At 45.0% G+C, this 20,635-nt stretch overlaps 1 protein-coding gene across 1 annotated transcript in view; it reads right to left on the bottom strand.

Moving 5' to 3' along the window:
* The window catches only part of ACBD6 (acyl-CoA binding domain containing 6), a 156,393-nt gene that overhangs the window by 91,758 nt on the left and 44,000 nt on the right, over positions 1-20,635 (bottom strand). Inside the window, exon 4 of the mRNA XM_056844532.1 lies at positions 18,260-18,342. Coding sequence (XP_056700510.1) covers positions 18,260-18,342 — 83 coding nt within the window. The remainder of the gene's footprint in view (positions 1-18,259; positions 18,343-20,635) is intronic.

Here is a 20,635-nt window from a genome sequence, read left to right as displayed (position 1 = left end):
GGAGGCTGGGGGGCAGGGAGAGACCCAAAGCCAGGTGGTGGTTAGAATCATAGAGTTGGAAGGGACGACCAGAGTCATCTAGTCCAATCCTTTGCACAATGCAGGAAATTCACAACTACCTCCCCCCAACACTGTAAGCAAACGGGTTGCCAATCTCCCCGACTGGTCATAGCAGCCCTAACAGATGCGCAACACCACCTTTCCAGACATGACAGCCAGCCCGAATCGCCACTGAAAGGGCTCCTATCCCGTCCTGCGAAACAGGCAGCCACGGCCAGGTCAACCCCTCCTGTGAACCAGAGGGAACTCATTTTCCTGTGCGCCCATTCCAGCAGAAGCCATGTTGCAAGGAGCATGTAGTTGTCGCCAATCCCCCCCTCCCTGCATCATCTGCATGATTGATGGCCCATTGGAAAGCACTGAGATAGCAGTAACGGAAGATCGCTCCCCCGGCTATGCAAAGCGACCCGCCCCGGACCCAACTGCACGTGTCTTTGTTCCAGCTCATTAATCCCATCTACGAACGACTCCCGGTCCTCCGGGAATTGCGCAAATCAGTAACAGCAGAATAGCTTGTTTCAATTGCCCACTTGCCCCACCCCGGCACCGACCATTAGTGTTATTGTCAGGAACCACGAAGGGGAAAACTCATTACCCCGCCCCCAGGAAAAGGTATATCTGGGGTCTCCTTAGTCCATACCTTACCTTAGGTCTTCCCCTGGCATACCTGCTGTCACTTTGTTGGTTTAGGTTTTGCGCAGCCTGATCACGCTCCCCTCCCGCCTCGCTGGTCAAGTCCCGGGAAAACAGAGTTGCACTTACCTGTAACTGCTGTTCATTGAAGTCTTCGGTGCAGACCCACATATGGGACTGCGCCTGCGCGCAGGCCTACCGCTGGAAACTTTGTTAGCCTAAAACCTCAAACTGGGGATGCCCCTCCCGCCTGCCTTCGTGCCGAAATGACCGCATGCTCCTGGGCGGGGCATCCCCCTCCTTCCTCAGTTCCTTCTCCGCCGCCGACCAAGACCAATGGCAGGTAAGTAATAGGATATCATACACTAATTATACTTCTCACCTTTTTTCTTCTTCTTTTTTTTTTAGGTCGACAGCGGGGTCGGAAGGGAGGGATGTGTGTCTGCACCGAAGACATCAATGAACAGCAATTACAGGTAAGTGCAACTCTGTTTTCATCTTCTGTCTTCGGTGCAGCCCCACATGTGGGATTTTAACAAGCTTACCCATAGGAGGTGGGGTTGACTAGGAGAAAAGTGTCTGGAGGACTGCTCTGCCAACTGCTGCATCCTTTCTGGCTTGCAGGTCCAGCGCATAATGTTTCACGAATGTGTCCTCCGATGACCACGTTGCTACTCTACAGATGTCACCAATCGGGATCCTCCTGTGGAGAGCAGCGGAAGAACCCTGTACCCTAGTGGAGTGAGCCCTAATCCCTAGGGGAAAGGGCACCCTTGCCTGTTTGTACGTGATCCTAATCGCTGAGACCACCCATCTCACTATGGACTGAGCGGATGCTGGCCGTCCCTTCTTGGGACCCTGATAACAAATGAAAAGCGAACTAGACTTTCTAAAGTGCTTAGTTCGTTCAATGTAATAAAGAAGGGCACATTTTAAATCAAGAGTGTGTAGTGTCGTTTCTGCCTGGGAGGATGGATTAGGAAAAAATACTGGCAGGACCAAATCCTGTGCTAGGTGAAAGGTGGAGATAACCTTGGGTTTAAACCGAATCCTGGGATGAAGTACTATCTTCTCATTATAGACCTTGAGAAAAGGGCTGTCTATACGTAGAGCTGCTAGCTCACCCACACGTCTAGTAGACGTAACCGCCACCAAAAAGGCCACCTTCGCTGACAATGCTGAAAGCTGGGCATGAGCCAAGGGTTCAAAGGGGTCCAGCATGAGATTCGCAAGGACCAAAGATAATGACCATTGGGGGGTCAACTTGGGGCTTGGTGGGAATAGGTTGTTAAGGGCCCTCAGAAAACGTTTGGATAGGGGGTGGGAAAAAACTGTATACCCCTCTACTGGATCATGAAAGGCTGAAATCGCTGCTAGATGCGCACGCACCGACGAGACTGACAAGCCTCCCTTAGTCAAATCTAGAAGGTAGTCTAAAACCTTAGGAAGTGGGCAAATGAAGGGGGAGAGGCCTTCATGTTTTGCCCAGCCCAGGAATCTATCCCACTTCCTATCATAGGAGTAACGAGTAGAAGGTCTTCTAGCTTGCAGAACTACCTCCTGTACTGAAGATGAACAACCTACTAGAGTCTGGGAAGAATGCGCCACGCTGTGAGGTGTAGCCTCTGCACATCGTGGTGTGCCAGCTCGCCCCAGCGAAGGAGATTCGGATGGGAAGGAAGAACTCTGCTGTCCCCTCTCGCCAGCTGTACCAGTAGGGTGAACCAAATTTGCCTCGGCCATCGAGGTGATATCAGGATGCAGTCGGTGTTGCCTGCGACTATCTTCCCCAAGACCCTTGCTAGCAGTGGGAATGGGGGAAAGGCATAGAACAGGTTATTGGACCAAGTGATCTGGAACGCATCCCCCAGCGAAACTGGGTCGTTCCCTGCCAGAGAACAAAAATCTACCGCCTTCTTGTTGCACCTGGTTGCAAACAGGTCGATCTGGGGGGTGCCCCATTCCTGGAATATAGGAAGTAGGAAGGGTTCCTATAGTTCCCACTCGTGGTTGGTAGTAAAGTCCCTGCTCAGGGAGTCTGCCCAGGTGTTGTGGATCCCCGCTATGTGTATAGCTCGTAGCTCTATGTTGTTCGTGCGAGCTATCCCCTGAACTCTCTGTGCCTCCCTGCAAAGGGGGATGGAGCCCGTACCCCCCTGCTTGTTGACATAGAATACTGTGCAGGAATTGTCTGACTCCAGTAGTGTTCTTGAGTTCTGGAGGATATCTGTGAAAGAGGTAAGAACATAACGTACAGCCCTGTAATTCCAGGAAATTAATGGGTTGGGAAGCCTCTCTAGAGGACCACCTGCCTTGAATGGAATGTACTCCGCAATGACCACCCCAACCCTCCAAGGATGCGTCAGTGGTGAGCGTAAAGTCCGGATTCCAGTAGCCAAGGGGGATACCCCTTAGGAGGTTGGGTTCCGAGAGCCACCACCATAGAGATCTAAGGATGGCCCTGGGGACAGACAGTTTATGCCACTTGGAATGGTGAGAAAAAACATAAGTTCTAATAAACCAATTCTGCAATTCCCTCATTTGCAATCTAGCAAAAGGGGTGACTGCAGTGGTTGAGGCCATGAGCCCTAGCAACCTTTGGATAGAGACCACTGGTTGGTGTCTACACTTCAGAAAATGGTGGATAAGATTCTTGATAGAGGTCACCCTTTCACTGGGGAGGAATGCCCTTCCAGCATTGGAATCTAACACTGCGCCAATAAATTGCGCTCTAGGGGACGGGACCAGCTTTGATTTCTTCAAATTGACCCTCAAGCTGAGTTTCTCACAGTTGGATAGGACCAGCTGCAAATTGGTGGACAGGATGTCAGGGCTAGTGGCTGTCAGCAGCCAGTCATCGAGATAGGGATAGATGCTACAACCCTGGTCTCTAAGGAATGACATCACCACTGGCATGCACTTCGTGAAAACTCTGGGAGCAGTGGCAAGGCCAAATGGGAGGACGGAGTACTGAAAAAAGTCAGACCCATAACGAAACAAGAAAACGTCGATGGTCTGGGTGGATGGACACATGAAAGTATGCATCCTTGAGGTCCAATACCGCAAACCAGGTGTTGGGTGTAATGAGTTTCATAACAGAGGGTAGGGAGACCATCTTGAACTTTGAAACTCGTAAACATTTATTCAAGAACCTGAGGTCAAAGATGGGTCTGGAACCCCCATCCTTTTTAGCAACCATAAAAATTCTAGAAAAGAAACCGGAACAAAGGGGATTAACCTTTTGAACAGCCCCTTTCTGGAGGAGCTCCTCTAGTTGGGGAGCAAAGTCCGGGAAGGGGTTATCTCCCGCTGAACTGGAGGGAGAACAAACAGGGATAAACCTGAACTCCAAGCGATAACCCTCAGAGATAACTTTGAGGACCCAGGCGTCTGAGCAGATAGCTCGCCAGGCCTCATAAAACTTAGCCAACCTATTCAGGAATGGAAGCTCCTCTAGGTTGGGTTGTAGAGCTAGTCAAAATTTCTGAGAGGACTGTCTCTGGTTCTTGTGTTGAGGGGTGGGAGCTGCACGTTGCTTGAAACCTGGTGTTGAAATTTCCCTTGTTGAGGATAGGGTTGAAACCTCTGGTATCTTTGATATCTGTTGAAGGAAGGGCCAAAGGTCTGCTGACGGAATGGAGGTTTGTCCCTTTGTTGCTGCTGAAAAGGGTGAGCTACTCCAAGGGATCTTGCCGTTTGGCGATCCTTCTTTAGGTTTGTGAGGAACTCAGTGGTGGTAGAGGTGAAGAGGGTATCTCCTTCAAAGGGAAGGTCCTCGATGTGCGATCTCGTATCCAGAGGGAGGGCAGTAGTGCAAAGCCACGAATGACGCCTAAGGGTAATCGCAGAGGCCATTGTTCTAGCTGCAACATGAGCTGCATGTTTGCCAGCATTGATTTGTTGTCGTGATAGACGTGTAGCTTCCGATTGAATTAAGCGCAAGGCATTCCTGGATTCCTCAGGAAGCAGATCAATGTGGGGGGCTGCTTTCTCCCACAGGAAGAGTTGGTACCCCCCCCCCATGATAGTTTGGTAGTTGGAGATGCGGAAGCTAAGGGCCGAGGAGGTATAGGTCCTCCTGCCCAGCTGATCCAGCCTTTTACTCTCTTTATCTGCAGGAGTCAAGTGTGGATCCTGTCTCTGTCTGGACTGCATCTCAGTGGTTACTATCGAGGATGGAGGGGGATGGACCGTGAGGAATTCAGCCGACTCAGGCTTTGTCCTATAGAGGTTCTCTATCTTTTTAGAGGAAGCAGGGATGGATGCAGGTTTTTTCCAAATTGACTTGGCAGCTTCAGAGAGACCTTCTAGAATGGGGAAGGCAGCGATACCTGGGGAGTCAGGGTATAGGCGACTGAGGATCTTGTCCTTTGGCCTGTTATCAGCTGTGGAGATGTTGATATCCAGGGCTTCCGCCATCCTAATCATTTGCTCTGTCCTTAGTTTGAGGTCTTCGGATGGGGAAATGGCGTCTGCGTCCCCAACCAGCTCATCTGGTGAAGGTTCTGAGACTCCCTCAGAGCTCTCATCTCTGGTTTCAGAGTCATCCTGGTCAGAATCCCTTCTAGGAGTTCGCTGTGTCAGCGGAGTGAAGGGGGAAGGCAGTTGAGGTGTCTTCAGGACCACTGGTTCGCCTTGGAAAGACATCTGTCTGAACCGACAGAACTCTATCCAGTCCTTGACGAGTTCTGGGGAAATGATAGGAGCGGATGTGGAGGGAGCAGGCTGGAGAATTTGCTGCGGTACCGATGGGGTAGGTACCACGGATGCAGGATCCAGTGGGTCCGGGTCCGAAATAAGCAGAGGATCCTTGAGGGGTTTGAGCTCGATGTCGGAGAACGATTGGAGCGGAGAGTCCAGGTGCGGGGATGGTGTCCTCGGTACCGGGGTCGGTGCCGGCTGGGAGGGGTTTGGATCCGAAGGTCTAGATACCGACGTACTCTTCTTGCGTACCGAGCCGGATCCGGAGTGTTTATCTTGGTGTTTGGATTTGTGCTTATGCTTTTTTCCATGGGTCGGATCCGAGAGTGTCAGATCCGAAGGCCTCAGAGTCGTGCTGGTACCAGGGGTCGGTACCGAACGCGTCGACTGCGCGTCTCCCGGAGTTCTGGAACCCGTCGAGGGAGAGAGCGCTGAGAGGGCCTTTTTCCAAAGTTCGGCGCTCAGCCAGTGCGCGCGAGCATTGTGAGACCGGGTAGAGAAGCCTTGGCAGATCGAACATTTTGAGATGTTGTGCCCCTCGCCCAAGCAACTTAAGCAAAGATTGTGCTGATCTGTGTGCGGTATCTTAGCTGGGCATTTTTTGCAGTTCTTGAAAGGGGTTTTGGGGGCCATCACGGTCCTCAGCGCTGGGTTCAGGGAACTGGGAATACGCGGAATTTCTCTCTCTTTTTTTTAATTTAGGAATCTCCTAGGTTGTTGGAGTAAGAAGAGGGGAGCCGGATGGCGCGGCTCTAAAAAGACTTACAGAAGCAAGATGAGACTGAGGTAAGGCAAAGATGCGATCCAAGCGGCGGCAAGAAAGGAACTGAGGAGGGAGGGGGATGTCCCGCCAAGAGCATGCGGTCATTTCGGCGCGAAGGCCGGCGCCGCCTGCGATGGGAGGGGCATCCCCAGTTTGAGGTTTTAGGCTAACAAAGTTTCCGGCAGTAGGTCCCACATGTGGGGCTGCACCGCAGACAGAAGATGAACCCCTCTTCCTCTCCCCGGTTTCCCAGTATCTTAGCCCACGGAACCCCGGACGTCTCCGCTTCTGGATCAGGGGCAGTATTTCCCATCTTCAGAGGGCCTGCCACATTGGCAAGCGTTACTATACTACTCTCTTAAATTCCTAGACTCTCTGTGTTGTTGTGTACATGTTATTTGAGTTTCTGTGTGCATACGAGTAATAAGTAAATCCTTGAAGCTAAAACCATTGACTCCGTTTTATTCTTTGAATCATGGTTTGGACTCCTGTAGACACATTAGATCCTGCAGGTTATGTCCAGTGCCGGTTATTGAATGCTTATTCCCCCATATAATAATTCTTAACCAAGCATTTTGGCTAACAACACACCCCAGTGACCCCTACTTCATGTCCAGAAGATGGCCAAGATGCCCTCCCTCTCATGATCTGCCTAAGGTCACAGAATCAGCACTGCTGACAGATGGCCATCTAGCCTCTGCTTAAAAACCTGCAAGGAAGGAGAGCTCACCACCTCCTGAGGAAGCCTGTTCCACTGAGGAACCACTCTGTTAGAACATTCTTCCTAATGTCTAAACAGAAACTCTTTTGATTTCATCTGAACCCATTGGTTCTGGTCCGACCTTCTGGGGCAACAGAAAACAACTCGGCACCATCCTCTATATGACAGCCCTTGAAGATGATTATTATATCACCTATGACACCATATCTACAGTTGGAAGTCGGAAAGGCAGGTTGGAAACCATCAGGGTCCTGAGCATGGGCCCCCTTCCTGCACAACAGCAATGGCTTAAATGAGAATTTGGGAGTGTGCTAGCTTTACAAGTGAAAATCTGAGTGAAAACTAAACTGATGATACCCTTGCTTTGGACCAGGACACTGCTTGCAAGGCAACTGTTAGGATCAGACATTATGTTTCCATCCCCTGCAGTCACATTTTAAAGTTTGCATCAAATGCAAAAAAGTGCATCGAATGCAAAACTGTGTTTCATGCTTCCATTGCTAAAGCAGCCTTATTTTAAAAGGTAACGGTAGTCCCCTGTGCAAGCACCGGGTGACATCACATCGCGACGTTTACTAGGCAGACTCTTTTTATGGGGTGGTTTGCCATTGCCTTCCCCCGTCATCTACACTTTACCCCCAGCAAGCCTTATTTTACTCCCATGAAAATAATAATTTGATCTATACACCATCTGTGCAGTATATTTGCCGAAGTACAAACCCCATCCTCCCACCTGCCCCCCACCCCACTCTTTTGTTTGTTTGCACACCAACATCTTCACAGGCAGATAAGGTATTTTTTGACAGGCCAAAAAAAGGTTGCCTACACCTGATCTACAGGTTGGTGTTTAAGATGCAAGTAAACATTCCTCTATTTGGTCGGTGTGTGTGTGGTCTAGCTCATTTACTAAAACACTAACTCCCTCAAGGCTTACTTAGCTCCTTCACAATACTATTAATTGCAAGTTGTTCCCTTTAGTCTTGTTAATTATGTATAAGTTTGCTGAACAAAGAGGTCATCATTGTATTTGAAGCCTATGAAGTTTGACAGCTGCGTTTTGAATCAGTCATCGCCTGCATCGTGCTCTATACATTTTATGGAGGAGGAGGAGGCCCACGGAAAGTGAAAGCAGGGAGAGGCCAAAGCAACAGCGAGCAACTTGCCACAGTGGACTCAAAAGTACACAACTGCTGTTTGCAAGACACCTCAGAGATCCAATGGTTCAGATGCTCACATGGGAGAGAAAGACTGCACCAGTGACCATCAATTTGTCCAGAGTTGAAGTTTTCACAAAAGCTTAAGGAAGCAGCAAATGAAAATAGACGCATTCTACCATTATGACTTCAATACTCCATTAAAGCTTGAGAGAAAGCTAAATGAGTAACATTGAAGATACCGACCCATGTATAAATCCGTACGCGTGTGGACGGCCAGTGTGGTGTAGCGGTTAAGAGTGCTGGACTAGTACCTGGAAGACCCAGGTTCGAATCCCCACTAACGCCATGGAAGATCGCTGGGTGACCATGGGCCAGTCACACTCTCCCAGCCTAACCCTACATCACAGGGTTGTTGTGAGGATAAAATGAGGAAGGGGAAATGATGTAAGCTGCTTTGGCCCCCACTGGGGAGAAAGGCAGGACATTAACTAACTAACTAACTAACTAACTAACTAACGCACGCCTCTGTGGATAGGGACTATATCACTAGTTTCCTATACTGGTGCCTAAATAAAGGTTAATAGCAGCAGCAGTGCCATTTAGCAGCAGCAGAAAAATCATTAGTCAAAATGCTGTTGAAAACAACGACAATGGAGTACCATACAGAAAAGAGAGACATACAACCTCCCTAGGTTAAAAGCACTAAACGGTCTGAGACCTTCCGGCCCCCTTCTCCCTCTATGCCCCCCCGAGAAAGCTTTGTTGTTCTTCATGTAGTCTACTGGTGGTGTCTGGCCCACAGGTGACTCGACTGTCCTCAATGAAGGCAAGGGCTTTTTCGTTAGTGGCCCCTGCCTGGTGGAACTCCCTGCCAGATGACATCCGGGACCTGCAGGATCTTTCTAGATTCCGCAGCGACTGTAAGATGGAGTTGTTCTGCCAGCATTCTGTTGAGGACAGTTTTCTATCCTATTAGCAATGCCTCCTTTTTTGACAGTCACCTGGGGTGTAGGTTCCTGGATGCCAAATTTTCGTGTTTTATCTTGATGTCTGTTAGGATATTATCACACTATCTTGTCTTTTAAGATTTTGTATGTTTTATCTTTGTTGATTGATCGTTCATTGAATTGTTGTACCCTGCCCCGTGCTCTGTGACCCAGGGCAGGTGGGGGTTATAAAGTAGTTCTGTTATTTGTTTAGTGCCAATTCATTAATTGTTGAAACCTAGCTTACTCAGAAGAGTTGTGTAAGAAGTTTTAAAACTTGCTTTACGCTGTCGTCTCTTGCTTGTGAAGCAGAAAATACAATCCTGCCTCTCAAATGACATGCACACTTTTTGGCTCAGTGAAAATAATTTTCTCAAATGAAGAAGAGTTGGTTTTTATATGCCAACTTTCGCTACCACTTAAGGGAGAATCAAACCGGCTTTCAATAACCTTCCCTCCCCCCGCTCACAAAAGACACCCTGTGAGGTAGGTGGGGTTGAGAGCGTGTGACTAGCCCATGGTCATCCAGCTGGCTTCATGTGAAGAAGCGGGGAAACAAATCCAGTTCACCAGATTAGCCTCCGCCGCTCATGTGGAGGAGTGGGGAATCAAACCCGGTTCTCCAGATCAGAGTCCACCGCTCCAAACCACTACACCACACTGACTTCTGTTCCTTCTCATATGCCATATCAGCAGCTCCCGCCCTCTAAGGAATCTTGCAGAAAACACAAAGATGAAAATTGTATGCTTTTTTAAAAAGAAAAAAGAACAGGCATTCTCCCAGTGCTCTGGAACTACTCAGCATCTTCAGGAACACTGCACAAAATCTTCCATGTCTGCCCCCTTTGTGTTGTGTCGCTTTCGAAACGGGACCACCAGCTGCCGAGATGGCCAGGCTCCATCGCTATCTTTTTTTTCTGGATGGGTCTAATTGTTATGGTAGAGGATGCCCCGGCTGAAGAGTGTTATCGTACCCAGGAGGGTCCGCGCACTGTGAACAGGTGGCCTTGCCTGTCTGCCTGGCACTGTGCCGCTGAGCACACCGAAGAGCAATGAAGCAGGGAAAAGAGAAGCATGCGCGGGGAGCCGAGACACACTTGCAACAGTTACTGTTTATGTCAAGACCTTCTCACCCCCAAGAGACCCATCTTCACATAATCTATAATTATCTCTTCGTTTAATCGTCCCGTCACTTCTGAGGCTCTCCTGGGCCCGAGAAAAGGAAAAGCTCATTAACTGAACCTTTTCTCCGCTCTCCAGCCACCCATAGCTTTTAATTGCTTGGTGTTGTTATTATCTATCAGTGCAACTGGGATCATTTTCATAAGAAAGGGAGGTGGGGAGGGAGAGAAGCAGGCACGTGTCCCTGAGGTATGCACGGCAGACAAACCTTTGCTTTCTCAATTATTTCTACCAGCTGAGGTTTTGCAGGCTGAATAAATCCATAACTCAAGTTTATTCTGATCAGCCTGGTTTCCCCAGGGGGGGGGAGGAAATGCTGCCCACTTGCCTGCACACTTCTGCACTGTCCTCAGAGAGTAACCAGGATGTAACAAGACATGTGTCAGCCAACTGCCCATGCGTGACAAAAGTATGCACGAAATTCAAGTTGGCAAGGTAGGATGCATTTGGAAAGCTATAAGACTTGGCCCAGCCCAAAAAAAACCCCAATGAACATGTTTTCCTTCTAAGGCAAGGGAACCTGTCCTTGGGTAATACTTTAGCCTATCCTGAGCTCATCAGAAACAGACTATGCAAGCGAAGCCCCAGATGGCTCACACAGATGAGCTCTACAACATATTTCTGTGCTACCCTTACCCAAACCTTTGATGGCCGGGGATATAGACATCTTTTAGAAGTGTTGCTGGGAAAGCCTATTTTAGTTAGCACCTAAATCCCAAATTGCTGTTACTGCTAAAAGCAAATTCTCCCCACCCCCGGTTCTACTGTTGCTGCTGTACATAAGGTGGCTGAGTCTGGCCTTCTGTAGCTACTGCTCGCTGCGTAAGACATCACTGACACCAACAGGTTCCTTTAAAGGTGTGCGGCTTCCCTGCTCTCTTGTGACAAAAATGGTAACACACACAAAGACACAAAGTTACAAAAGGGCTGAATGTTTTCACTTTTCCACCACAACCTTCACATAGAGGAAAGGTCTACTCTGTTTTTGTTTAGGGAGCAACAGGTCCCTGGGAATAAGGCTCCGATAAACGCTTAAGCAATTATCACACTGTCGTTGCAGGATCAGGTCCAGAAGGCAGACAGTACAATGAGGAAAGTTGCTACTGTTGTTCCTTCCCAAAAAAGAAGAAAAGTAGGCTGTACAAGCTCTACTAGTCTATAAATTGTGGCACCACTCTTTCATTTTAGAGATGATGAAAGCTTGCTATACCTAACCAATGAATTCATAGAAAGCTTGCTATACCTAAACAATGAATTCATAGTGGGCAATCAGTATACCTACTCAGTTTAAGACACTAACTTTCTATTGGCTGGCTGCAAGCAGCTGAATTCTTTACAGCACAACATTGGTTGTGAGTGATATATGCAGTACCTGCCCTTCATGTTTTTGCTCACAATGCCAACAGAAAAGATCAGAAGCGCTATATTCCTGACATAACATTATTTACAGAAAATATTCACGTTTAATTCTACACATTTAATAATCAGCTAAAGCTACAGGTACAATGAACTCTTAAGTACTCGTATTTTTTAAAAAAAATCTGTTGTTTTTAGGGAACTTTACAGCTGTTGGGAGAAGCTGCTCTTTAAAATTCTGCAGGTCTTTGCGCCTGACCACATGCAGTGACCTCTGGTATTCTCTGCCAAAACAGTTCATTTGTCTCTCAGATCAACTAATCAATTCTAGAGCCATCAATCATTCTAGTTCAGTACTACTCTGGTCTAGCTCAGAGAGTGGGCCAGATGGCTGCCTCTGTTAATGGGATTAATAAAATTCTGATAGATTACATGGCATCAGACTACAAAATATGATGGGGACTATCAAACATGCTGGACAAGACTAAGGGGAGGGGGGGAGGCAACGGCCTATCATTTGTTATTTTAGTCCTCTTTCTACCCAGTTACAAAACCCATCCTTTACTTTTCAACCTGATCCTCCAGGAAGTTTGTTTAACTAAACAAATTGCTTTGAATACAAAGATGCTCAGTTTCTTTTAGCTAGTAAATGCATTGTTCAAATACGCTTACAACAGAATCCCAAACTTTACTCAAATTCATAATATCTGATGTCTAATCAAATTAAAGCAGGCAAAGCAACCAGCAGCAGTTTTATTTAAAAGAGGGGAGGGAACCCTCTACTATGATCAGTGTAACACTGCACAAACTGAAAGAACTTCTATGAAATTGTAAGTTTATTTTCCACCATTTTGCCCGTTTTCGAAAAGAAAAAAAGAAATTACAATATTCTAAAACTCTCGTCTTCTTTTTTGCCACCAAGTCACAGCTGACGTATGGCAACCCTGTGGGGTTTTCAAGGCAAGAGACGTTCAGAGGTGGTTTGCCATTGCCTGCCTCTGCGTCATGACCCTGGTATTCCTTGGTGGTCTCCCTTCCAAATACTGACCAGGGCTGACCCTGCTTACCTTCTGAGATCTGATGAGATTGGGCTAGCCTGGGCTATCCAGGTCAGGGCAAACTCTCACATACTGTACTAATAATATCCAAGTTTGGTAGCAAAAGAAGGCACCTTTCACTTTATATAATTTTTAAATAAAATCAGAAGCAGAGAACATTTTTTAGCATTGATGGCCATAGTGAATCATATTATGAGACCACAGTCCATAGGTAATTTGCATAGTGGTTCCATGTAATCAACATAGTTTGCTTTACAATTCTCATTGTAGGACACATCTACAATCTCTCCTGGTGTGTGTGGGGGGGAGGGGGATTTAAGATCACACAATCCTCTTGCCTGTTTATTCCATTCATGTCCAATTTCCAGACATGTGGTCAAAAAGGCACTCTTAGAACCTGCTCCATCATACCCATCCTTGGGATTTAGCATAGTTTAAACCTGAACTTCCCTGGCTTTACATTTGGCGGTTAGAATTAAACTAGAGAGCAGGAGGAAAAGAGAAACTGCTGGCTAGATGAGATTTAAATATACTGATGAGTAAATACCAGATACAGCATTTTTCCGTGCCACCCCAAGCAGAGTTACACCATTCTAAGTCCACTAAATTTAATGGACTTAGAAGGATGTAACACTGCCTTCGATGCAACTGTGAGAAAGTTTCAGGCGGTTTACGAAGATTCACCCCAATTACCACCCTGTTAGGTATTACAAGGTATCTCTACCTTGCTTCTCTATAAAGCTACATGTGAGGCAATTTCCATAACAAATACTTATTTACTTTATTTATATCCCTCTTCTCATTGAGATTCAATAAACTACAATATCCTATACTAATTTAAAACAATTAATTGAAAGTAGACATGATAACAAATTGAAACCAGCAAACCCCATAAGAATAAAAGCACAAGAGCATAAGCATACTAAGAACACCACAGCCTAATTAAAGCTATAGCCTAATTAAAACAGGATGTTGTCGTTAAAAACTGCAACGGATTTAAAGGGCTTGAGAGAATAAAAATGCTTTCATGTGACACCTAAAATAATACAAACTTGGAACCAGGCTGTAGAAAGGTAACTCCAAATACAGATATTGAGGAAGTCCTGTCTCTGGTCCACATCTACCTAGCTTTAGAATACTTGGGGGGAGGGGAGAGAAAGCAGGACTTTCAATATTATTTTGATTGGCAAGCAGGTACATAGGGGAGAAGGTGATCCATAAAATATTCTTGTCCCAGGTTTCCTAGGGCTTTATAGATCATAGCTGTACCTTCCAAATTGTAGAGTTCACTGTATTAGTCTGTAATATAATCAAAGCATGGATTACTGTGGCTAGAACCTGGTCCTCAAGGAAGCTTCACAGTTAGCAAAACAGCCAATTCTGGTTTGCTATATTCAACAGAGGAGATATGTACCTCCATCTTTAGCCCAACACTGAATCCCTCCCAAACTGCATGTTTGTGTGTAAAGTGCTATCAAGTCGCAGCAGAACTATGGCAACCCAGTAGGGTATTCAAGGCAAGAGATGTTCAGAGGTGGTTTGCCACTGCCTTCCTCTGCATAGCGACAGTGGATTGCCTCAGGACCAAGGCCAATCCTGCTTAGCGTCTGAGATCTGACGAGATCAGGCTAGCCTGGGCCATCTTGGTCAGGGACCCAAATCGCATACCTACTCCTAAAGGGGAGAAGTATAACCCCATCCTCAACAGGAAGACCCCACAAACTACACCTGGCCTTCTTATCAATCAGTAGTACCTAATATTTTGTTTATCAGCCCTCTTTCAGGCCATTACAACCATCAGACACCAGGTCAGGACACACACATTGTCTCACCTGCTGAACAACAGAAGATGAGTTAGGTGTCATCCAGAGTCAGGTGATACCTCAGCCCAAATCTCCAGACAGCCTGTCTCAAGCAGTTTCATGCTGAACAGCCAAAAGAATCCAGAAGGACACTATATTTCAAATGGCAAGGGGTACAAGTTGTTGTCCTTCAGCACCACCTTCTGCAACTGATCAGCTACGTAGGACTGGAACTACCAAAATAGTACCCATGACATCCGCTTCAGCCAGCCAGTCCAGAAGGACACCATGATCAATGTCAAAAGCTGTCAGAAAGTCATATCAGCAAAGGTCTGCTTTCTTCCCAGCAAAGGTCTACTCAGGATTTGTCCAGAAAACAAAGTTGTACTTACCTGTAACTGATGTTCATTGAGTGTCTTCTGTGCAGGCATGCATTGGGACTGGGCATGAACAGGCCTGCCTCGGACGTTTTCCAGCTTTTAGACCCCATGGGGCACTAGACCTAGCCCTGCATTCACTGCGACCATTTCCCGCTTCAACAGATACATGGCCAACAGTGTAGCACCTGCCTCTCAGTTCCACCTGAGCCACCACCATACCCATGCCATTTACAGCATAGAGCTTGCAGTGGGGCAGGTGGGAGGAATGTGTGCCTGCACAGAAGACACTTGATGAACATCAGTTACAGGGGAATTTAACTTTGTTTTCACCACTGTTTTTCTGTGCATTCCCACAATGGGATTCTAGCAAGCTGTACACAGGTGGTGGGAAGAGTTCTATGACTGACCTTAACGAAACATAGCCTGCAGAACCACTTCTCCACTGATGCCTCCTTTCTTGCATCCAAATCCAGGGCATAATGTTTCACAAACATCTCGGCAGAAGACCACGTTGCAGCCTTGTAGATCTTTTGTATCAGGACTCCACCTAAAAAAGCTGTGGAAGAAGCCAGTGCCCTCGTGGAGTAAGCAAAGGACAACTCACACCAGATTCAGCTTAGCACCGTTTTATTGTGGAAACAATCCAGTGAGTCATTTGAGAGGTTATTCTCTTCCCTTTACAAGGACCAGAATAGGCAATAAACAAGGAACTGTCTTTTATAAAACTCTTAGGTCTATCTAAATAACAGTGCCCTTCTTACATCAAGGCTATGCTGCCATTCCTGTTGCACATGCCGCAGAACAGCACAGTCTTGGTTCCGAGGCCATTCTTAGATCCGACTCCTGATCTGACAAAGCAACGACCAAAGAAGGTGACCTCACCGAAGGGGCTCTGGGTGGCGGTGGAATCAACTTCTCCTGTTCCAGCCTTGGCACCAACACCAAGATTTATTTCCTTGCTGTTTTGTACGCAAACCTTGATTGCTCCTTGTGGTTTGTCTTGCCCTTCCATTTCTTTGCAAGAGGTTCTGAGAGCCCCCTTGGAACTGACGAGGATCTTGATCTCCTCATAGCCGACTCTTTGGCTGAAGCTGACGGAGCTGACTTAATGGACCCAATTGAAGGCAACTTAACCGGATCCAATCTGTTCTTGTTAGGAGACTCAGTCGACAATAGTGCTCTCTCCCAAAGGGCTGCTGTGAGCTTGGATGCTCTATCAGAATGTGCCTTTGGTGTAAACTTGAGGCAAAACTTATAGGTTAGCACATTATGTTCTCCTAAGCAGAGAAGGCAGAGGGCATGCTCATCTGTATGGGACATTTTCACCTGTTTCAACTTCACATGTTGACAAGTAGCTTGCAGTGTACAGAGGAAAATGAGGTTCCCCCTGCAAGTTCTTGCAGGTTCCCCTCTTGTGTTCCCATAATGATAAGTTATGGTTTTTCATTATGTACGATCTATGTTATATTCTTTAACCATCCACTTCAACCTGACTCTCAGTGTGGGCACCAGACTACTTTTGTAAACCCGGGATGTATATAGAAACATCTACTCCTTTGTCTGCAGCTGTATTTCCTTGCTCCTTTTTTCAGTTTTTATTTTACAACTCCAGGTAAATAAATACAAGTTGTAAAAATAATGAACAGCTGTAATACATTAAATTATCATAAATGTACCAAAACCAGCTTCATTCACAACATAAAATTCTTTGAACTTTTAAGAAGAATTATGGATTACACCCTTTCCTTCACTACTCACATTATCCTCTTCTAATGTTATCCTTCCTCACACACTTCCATTTATTTAAATCAATAAGTGCATATTGATCTAAATTTAAGGGGTTTATGCATCGATTCTCCTTGAGACTCTACATAGCATATAAATGGTAGTCAAGTAAATAACAAATCTGAGATATATGCAAGGCCATTCGGAACTTTAAACTGATGGGTAAGTTTTTCCTTAATAGCAATGCCCTATATTTTTAATCAACATGGATGTTCAGTTAGTGTCCTGAGTTCCCACCCACCCCAATTGTTAATCTATTGTTTAGCTTTGCTGCTAAGAAAAGATGAAGTCTAACCTCATCATATTTCCATGTTGGATTCTGCCGTCATCTTCCTTTAGAAAGGCCAAAAAAGGCCAAATAATTTTTCCTACTCCACTTATTACTGCAATGTTGTCAGACACCACAGCCCAGGTTTACATCTTTGGGGATGAATTTCCCCCCAATATTATTTTGTTTCTGGCACAGTATTCTAAGATTTAAAAAGAAACCATAGTTTTTACTTTAATAAAATTACAAGTTCCTGTTATAGTCCTAAAAGGCCGAGGGGAAGGGTTGTGGCTCAGTGGCAGAGCATCTGCTTGGCATGCAGAAAGTCCCAGGTTCAACCCCTGGCATCTCCAGTTAAAGGGACTAGGCAAGTAGGTGATGTGAAAGACCTCTACCTGAGACCCTGGAGAGCAGCTGGCAGTCTGAGCAGACAATACTGACTTTGATGGACCAAGGGTCTGATTCAGTATAAGGCAGCTTCATGTGTTCATGTGAGGTTATCGTAATATTTTAAGTTGATTTGCACATTAGTTAAAATTAGGTTGATAAAACAACCAAAAAAATTAATGCAGTGCTATTTTAAGCATGTTTACTTAAGAGGAATCTCATGAAGCTAAATGGAACTTAATCCTTAGTAACTACATATGAGATTGTAAGCTTGAGTTGGCTGACAGGGTATTTACATTTTGCCTTCATTATTTCAAAATACAAGTTCTCTAACAGGAGAACAATCCATTTGTGCTTGCAACATCAACACTTCTGTAGGAACCCTAAACTTTCCATTTCCTGGTTTCCCTCATTGAACTGTAATAACCATACTGCATCACCATAGATTTTCCAATTTAATTTCCTTTTATCTTTTATTTCCAAAGCTGACCTCAATTAGTAACCTTACTTTTACAGTGTAATTTTTAAAACATGCTGCCTTTATTCTCCTTGACCAGCAGTGTTTAACAGCAGCATCTTTATCCATAATCTTCAGACAGCACTTCTGTCAAGAAACTGTGTTTTAGGTATTGAATATTTAGAAGTAAAAAAAAAGATTTGATCCTGTATACAGTTCATAAATGAAAAAGGAGACCTATTTGAAAACTCATTATAGTACCGAACCTGTATTTTCCAGAAAAATAACCACAAAAACGCTTTTAATAAAGGTATGCGTGGTTCTTTTAAATGAACAATAACTAACACATAGGGAAAGCACACAAACCTTCCCCAAACATCCCACACTAAGGAAAGAGCAGCACCTGGCAGCGATACAGACAGCTATTGATTTAAACAGTTACAGACCTAGAAAGTTCTTTCCTGTCATTTTTTATCTGGCTGGAAAGGCAGTATAATGTTTGCATGATGTTCAAAACAAATGCTGAATGAAAATGAAGTCATAAAAGTATCGCGGAGATTCACCTGATGGTTTCTTCCTGATAGAGTGAGCTGACAACAGGACCTCCAAAGCCAGCTTTGCCTTCTTTCCCTTTCTTTTCTACTACCTGGAAAAGAAAAAACACACACACACACATAAAAATAGGCTTTCCACATTTGCTTTCTATTACCGCACAGTTCTTGCGTGAGATCCTCTAGAGTTGTCCACCGCTTTCAGTATCAGCCCTTTCAATCAGAACAGAACCATAATTTCACTAACGGGCTTGAAACGGAAGCATTCCGTGAAGTTTGGCAAGTGGTCCAAATGGGATAATTAATATTTTCTCCACAAACTATATATAGCAAGTAATTAGGAAAACTTCCTACCGTCATTCAACCTCACATTCTGGGAAATTTGCTCACTATGTGAGATGTTTTTCTTAGTGGTGATGAAAAGATATTGTGTAGTTGTTTTTTGGAATTTCTCTGTGTACTAAAGATGGCTACCTACTCTCTTTGTTTTGGAAAATATTTGCAGATTCATTTTTCAACAGAACATAGATGATCATGAAATGGGATTCTGTTTATGGCAGGGGAATAGACTGCTTGTTCTCCAAACACTGGGTCATATTACCTAAGTTAGCTTCTATTGACTCTTTTTCCCTAGTTCATCAGTGAAAATTGATCTCCAGCTTAGTTTATATAAAGACTACCATATTTTTCTAAACTCTCTGCATTACAAAGGACCAGTGTGTTCCAATTACTGCTGAGGAGATATCTGATTAACTGCTTGGCTTTTATATTCTCAAAGGGAATGGGGCTATTTGTTTGCTTCTCTGCCCCTGTAGCCTTTGACGCATCATGAAACCCAGCACTAACCCAATTTTGGCCCAGCACTATAAATATATTTAACTCTCAATGTGTGGCCAAATCTGTGGATACTTAAATCCAGAGACTGGACTAAAGAAAAGAGAAGACAGATCTTTCTACAAACCTGAAAACCCCAGGTTTACAGAATAATTTTTGGGGGGGGTTAAATTTTTTTAAAAATTGGTGGGTTAAAAAACCCAAAAATAATACGAGCAGCACCTGTAGCTTTAAGAAACAAATACCATCTTAGTGGCATTGTAGGAATTACTAGGCAACCCCGATAGTATTTCCAGCCTTCAAACTTGGTTTCTGTCAGTAAAAGGTAGGGGGAGAGGCCAGGTCTTTACTGTTTTGGCCTTTGAGAGAGGATTCATAGGAGACAGGCTTGGCAACAGCCACTAAGTCAGGTGTGTCAAACTCAATTGTTACAAGGGCAGGATATGACATAAATGTTACTACAAGTCTACTCAGGAGAAGTTCCCTTCAGCAAGGCCCTAATTTCCTTTGCATTTTGTTTTTTGTTTTCAACAACTGCTTCTCTTAGCCTAACACCCATGAATAAATGGTTAATTATCAGCTTTTGGAAGAAGACAAGGGGATAAGCACAGAGTTTACTTCCTAGGAAAGCCAAAGTCAGTTCTAATAATTACATTTAATTGTTTTTACAACAACAGGATTACAAAATAACACTGCTTTTAAAAAAATCAGAAAACAGAAATAGGAGATGAGATTTTAAAAGGGAAACTAGACCTGAGAAGCTTCAATAACACTTTACTCTCAATACATGACAGATAGGAACTCCAACTGCATTTCATAAATTTTTAAAAAACCATCACAAAGCAAGGATGATAAAACATAGAACACAGCACAGAAAACACTAGAATGCAATTAGCTTACTAAGACAACATCTTGTCTATAAAAATGGAATGAACAAATAGGACTAAATAGCTAACCAAACAGCTAACTGAACCAACTATATAGTTTGCAATGCATTTTAGATTCCCTTTTTAAACATACTACAAACTGCAGACTCCATAGTGTTTTGGAGCATCTTTTCTTCTCCTGCCCCTATTTGGTGTGTGCGTGTTTTATACTAAATATCCAGCCTAGTGAAGTATTCTGAAGGACTTGGAAGCTTGCTCGCCCTTTTGTAATGTGTTGGTTGGTCCTATTACTTGCTGTAATATTCAGTACTTGCTGAAATGGAACGGAAACATCATAATTGTTTTATGACATATGTCCATCATGATATCTTGGGCAAATGCAAGGAGTGTGGTGTGGTGGTCTGGGAGACCTGGGGTCAAAACTGCCATAAAGCTCGCTGGGTGATGTTAGACCAGTCACACATTGCCTCACACTCTCTTCTTAACCTACCTCACAGGACTGTTTTGTGGATTAAAGGCTGCTCTCAAGCTCTTTGGAGGGTGAAATGAAAATAGACAGATATCTCAAGAGAATACTTCAAGACCCTTTCTGTAGGAGTCTTAGATATCCCTGAAGAATGGCAGAATACCTGGGTTTCCACAGAGTGTAATAGATATATGCAGGTAT

This window comes from Euleptes europaea, chromosome 2, assembly GCF_029931775.1.
Source record: "Euleptes europaea isolate rEulEur1 chromosome 2, rEulEur1.hap1, whole genome shotgun sequence".
In the NCBI taxonomy this organism is placed as follows: Eukaryota; Metazoa; Chordata; class Lepidosauria; order Squamata; family Sphaerodactylidae; genus Euleptes; species Euleptes europaea.
This window is presented reverse-complemented; position numbering and strand designations above follow the sequence as displayed.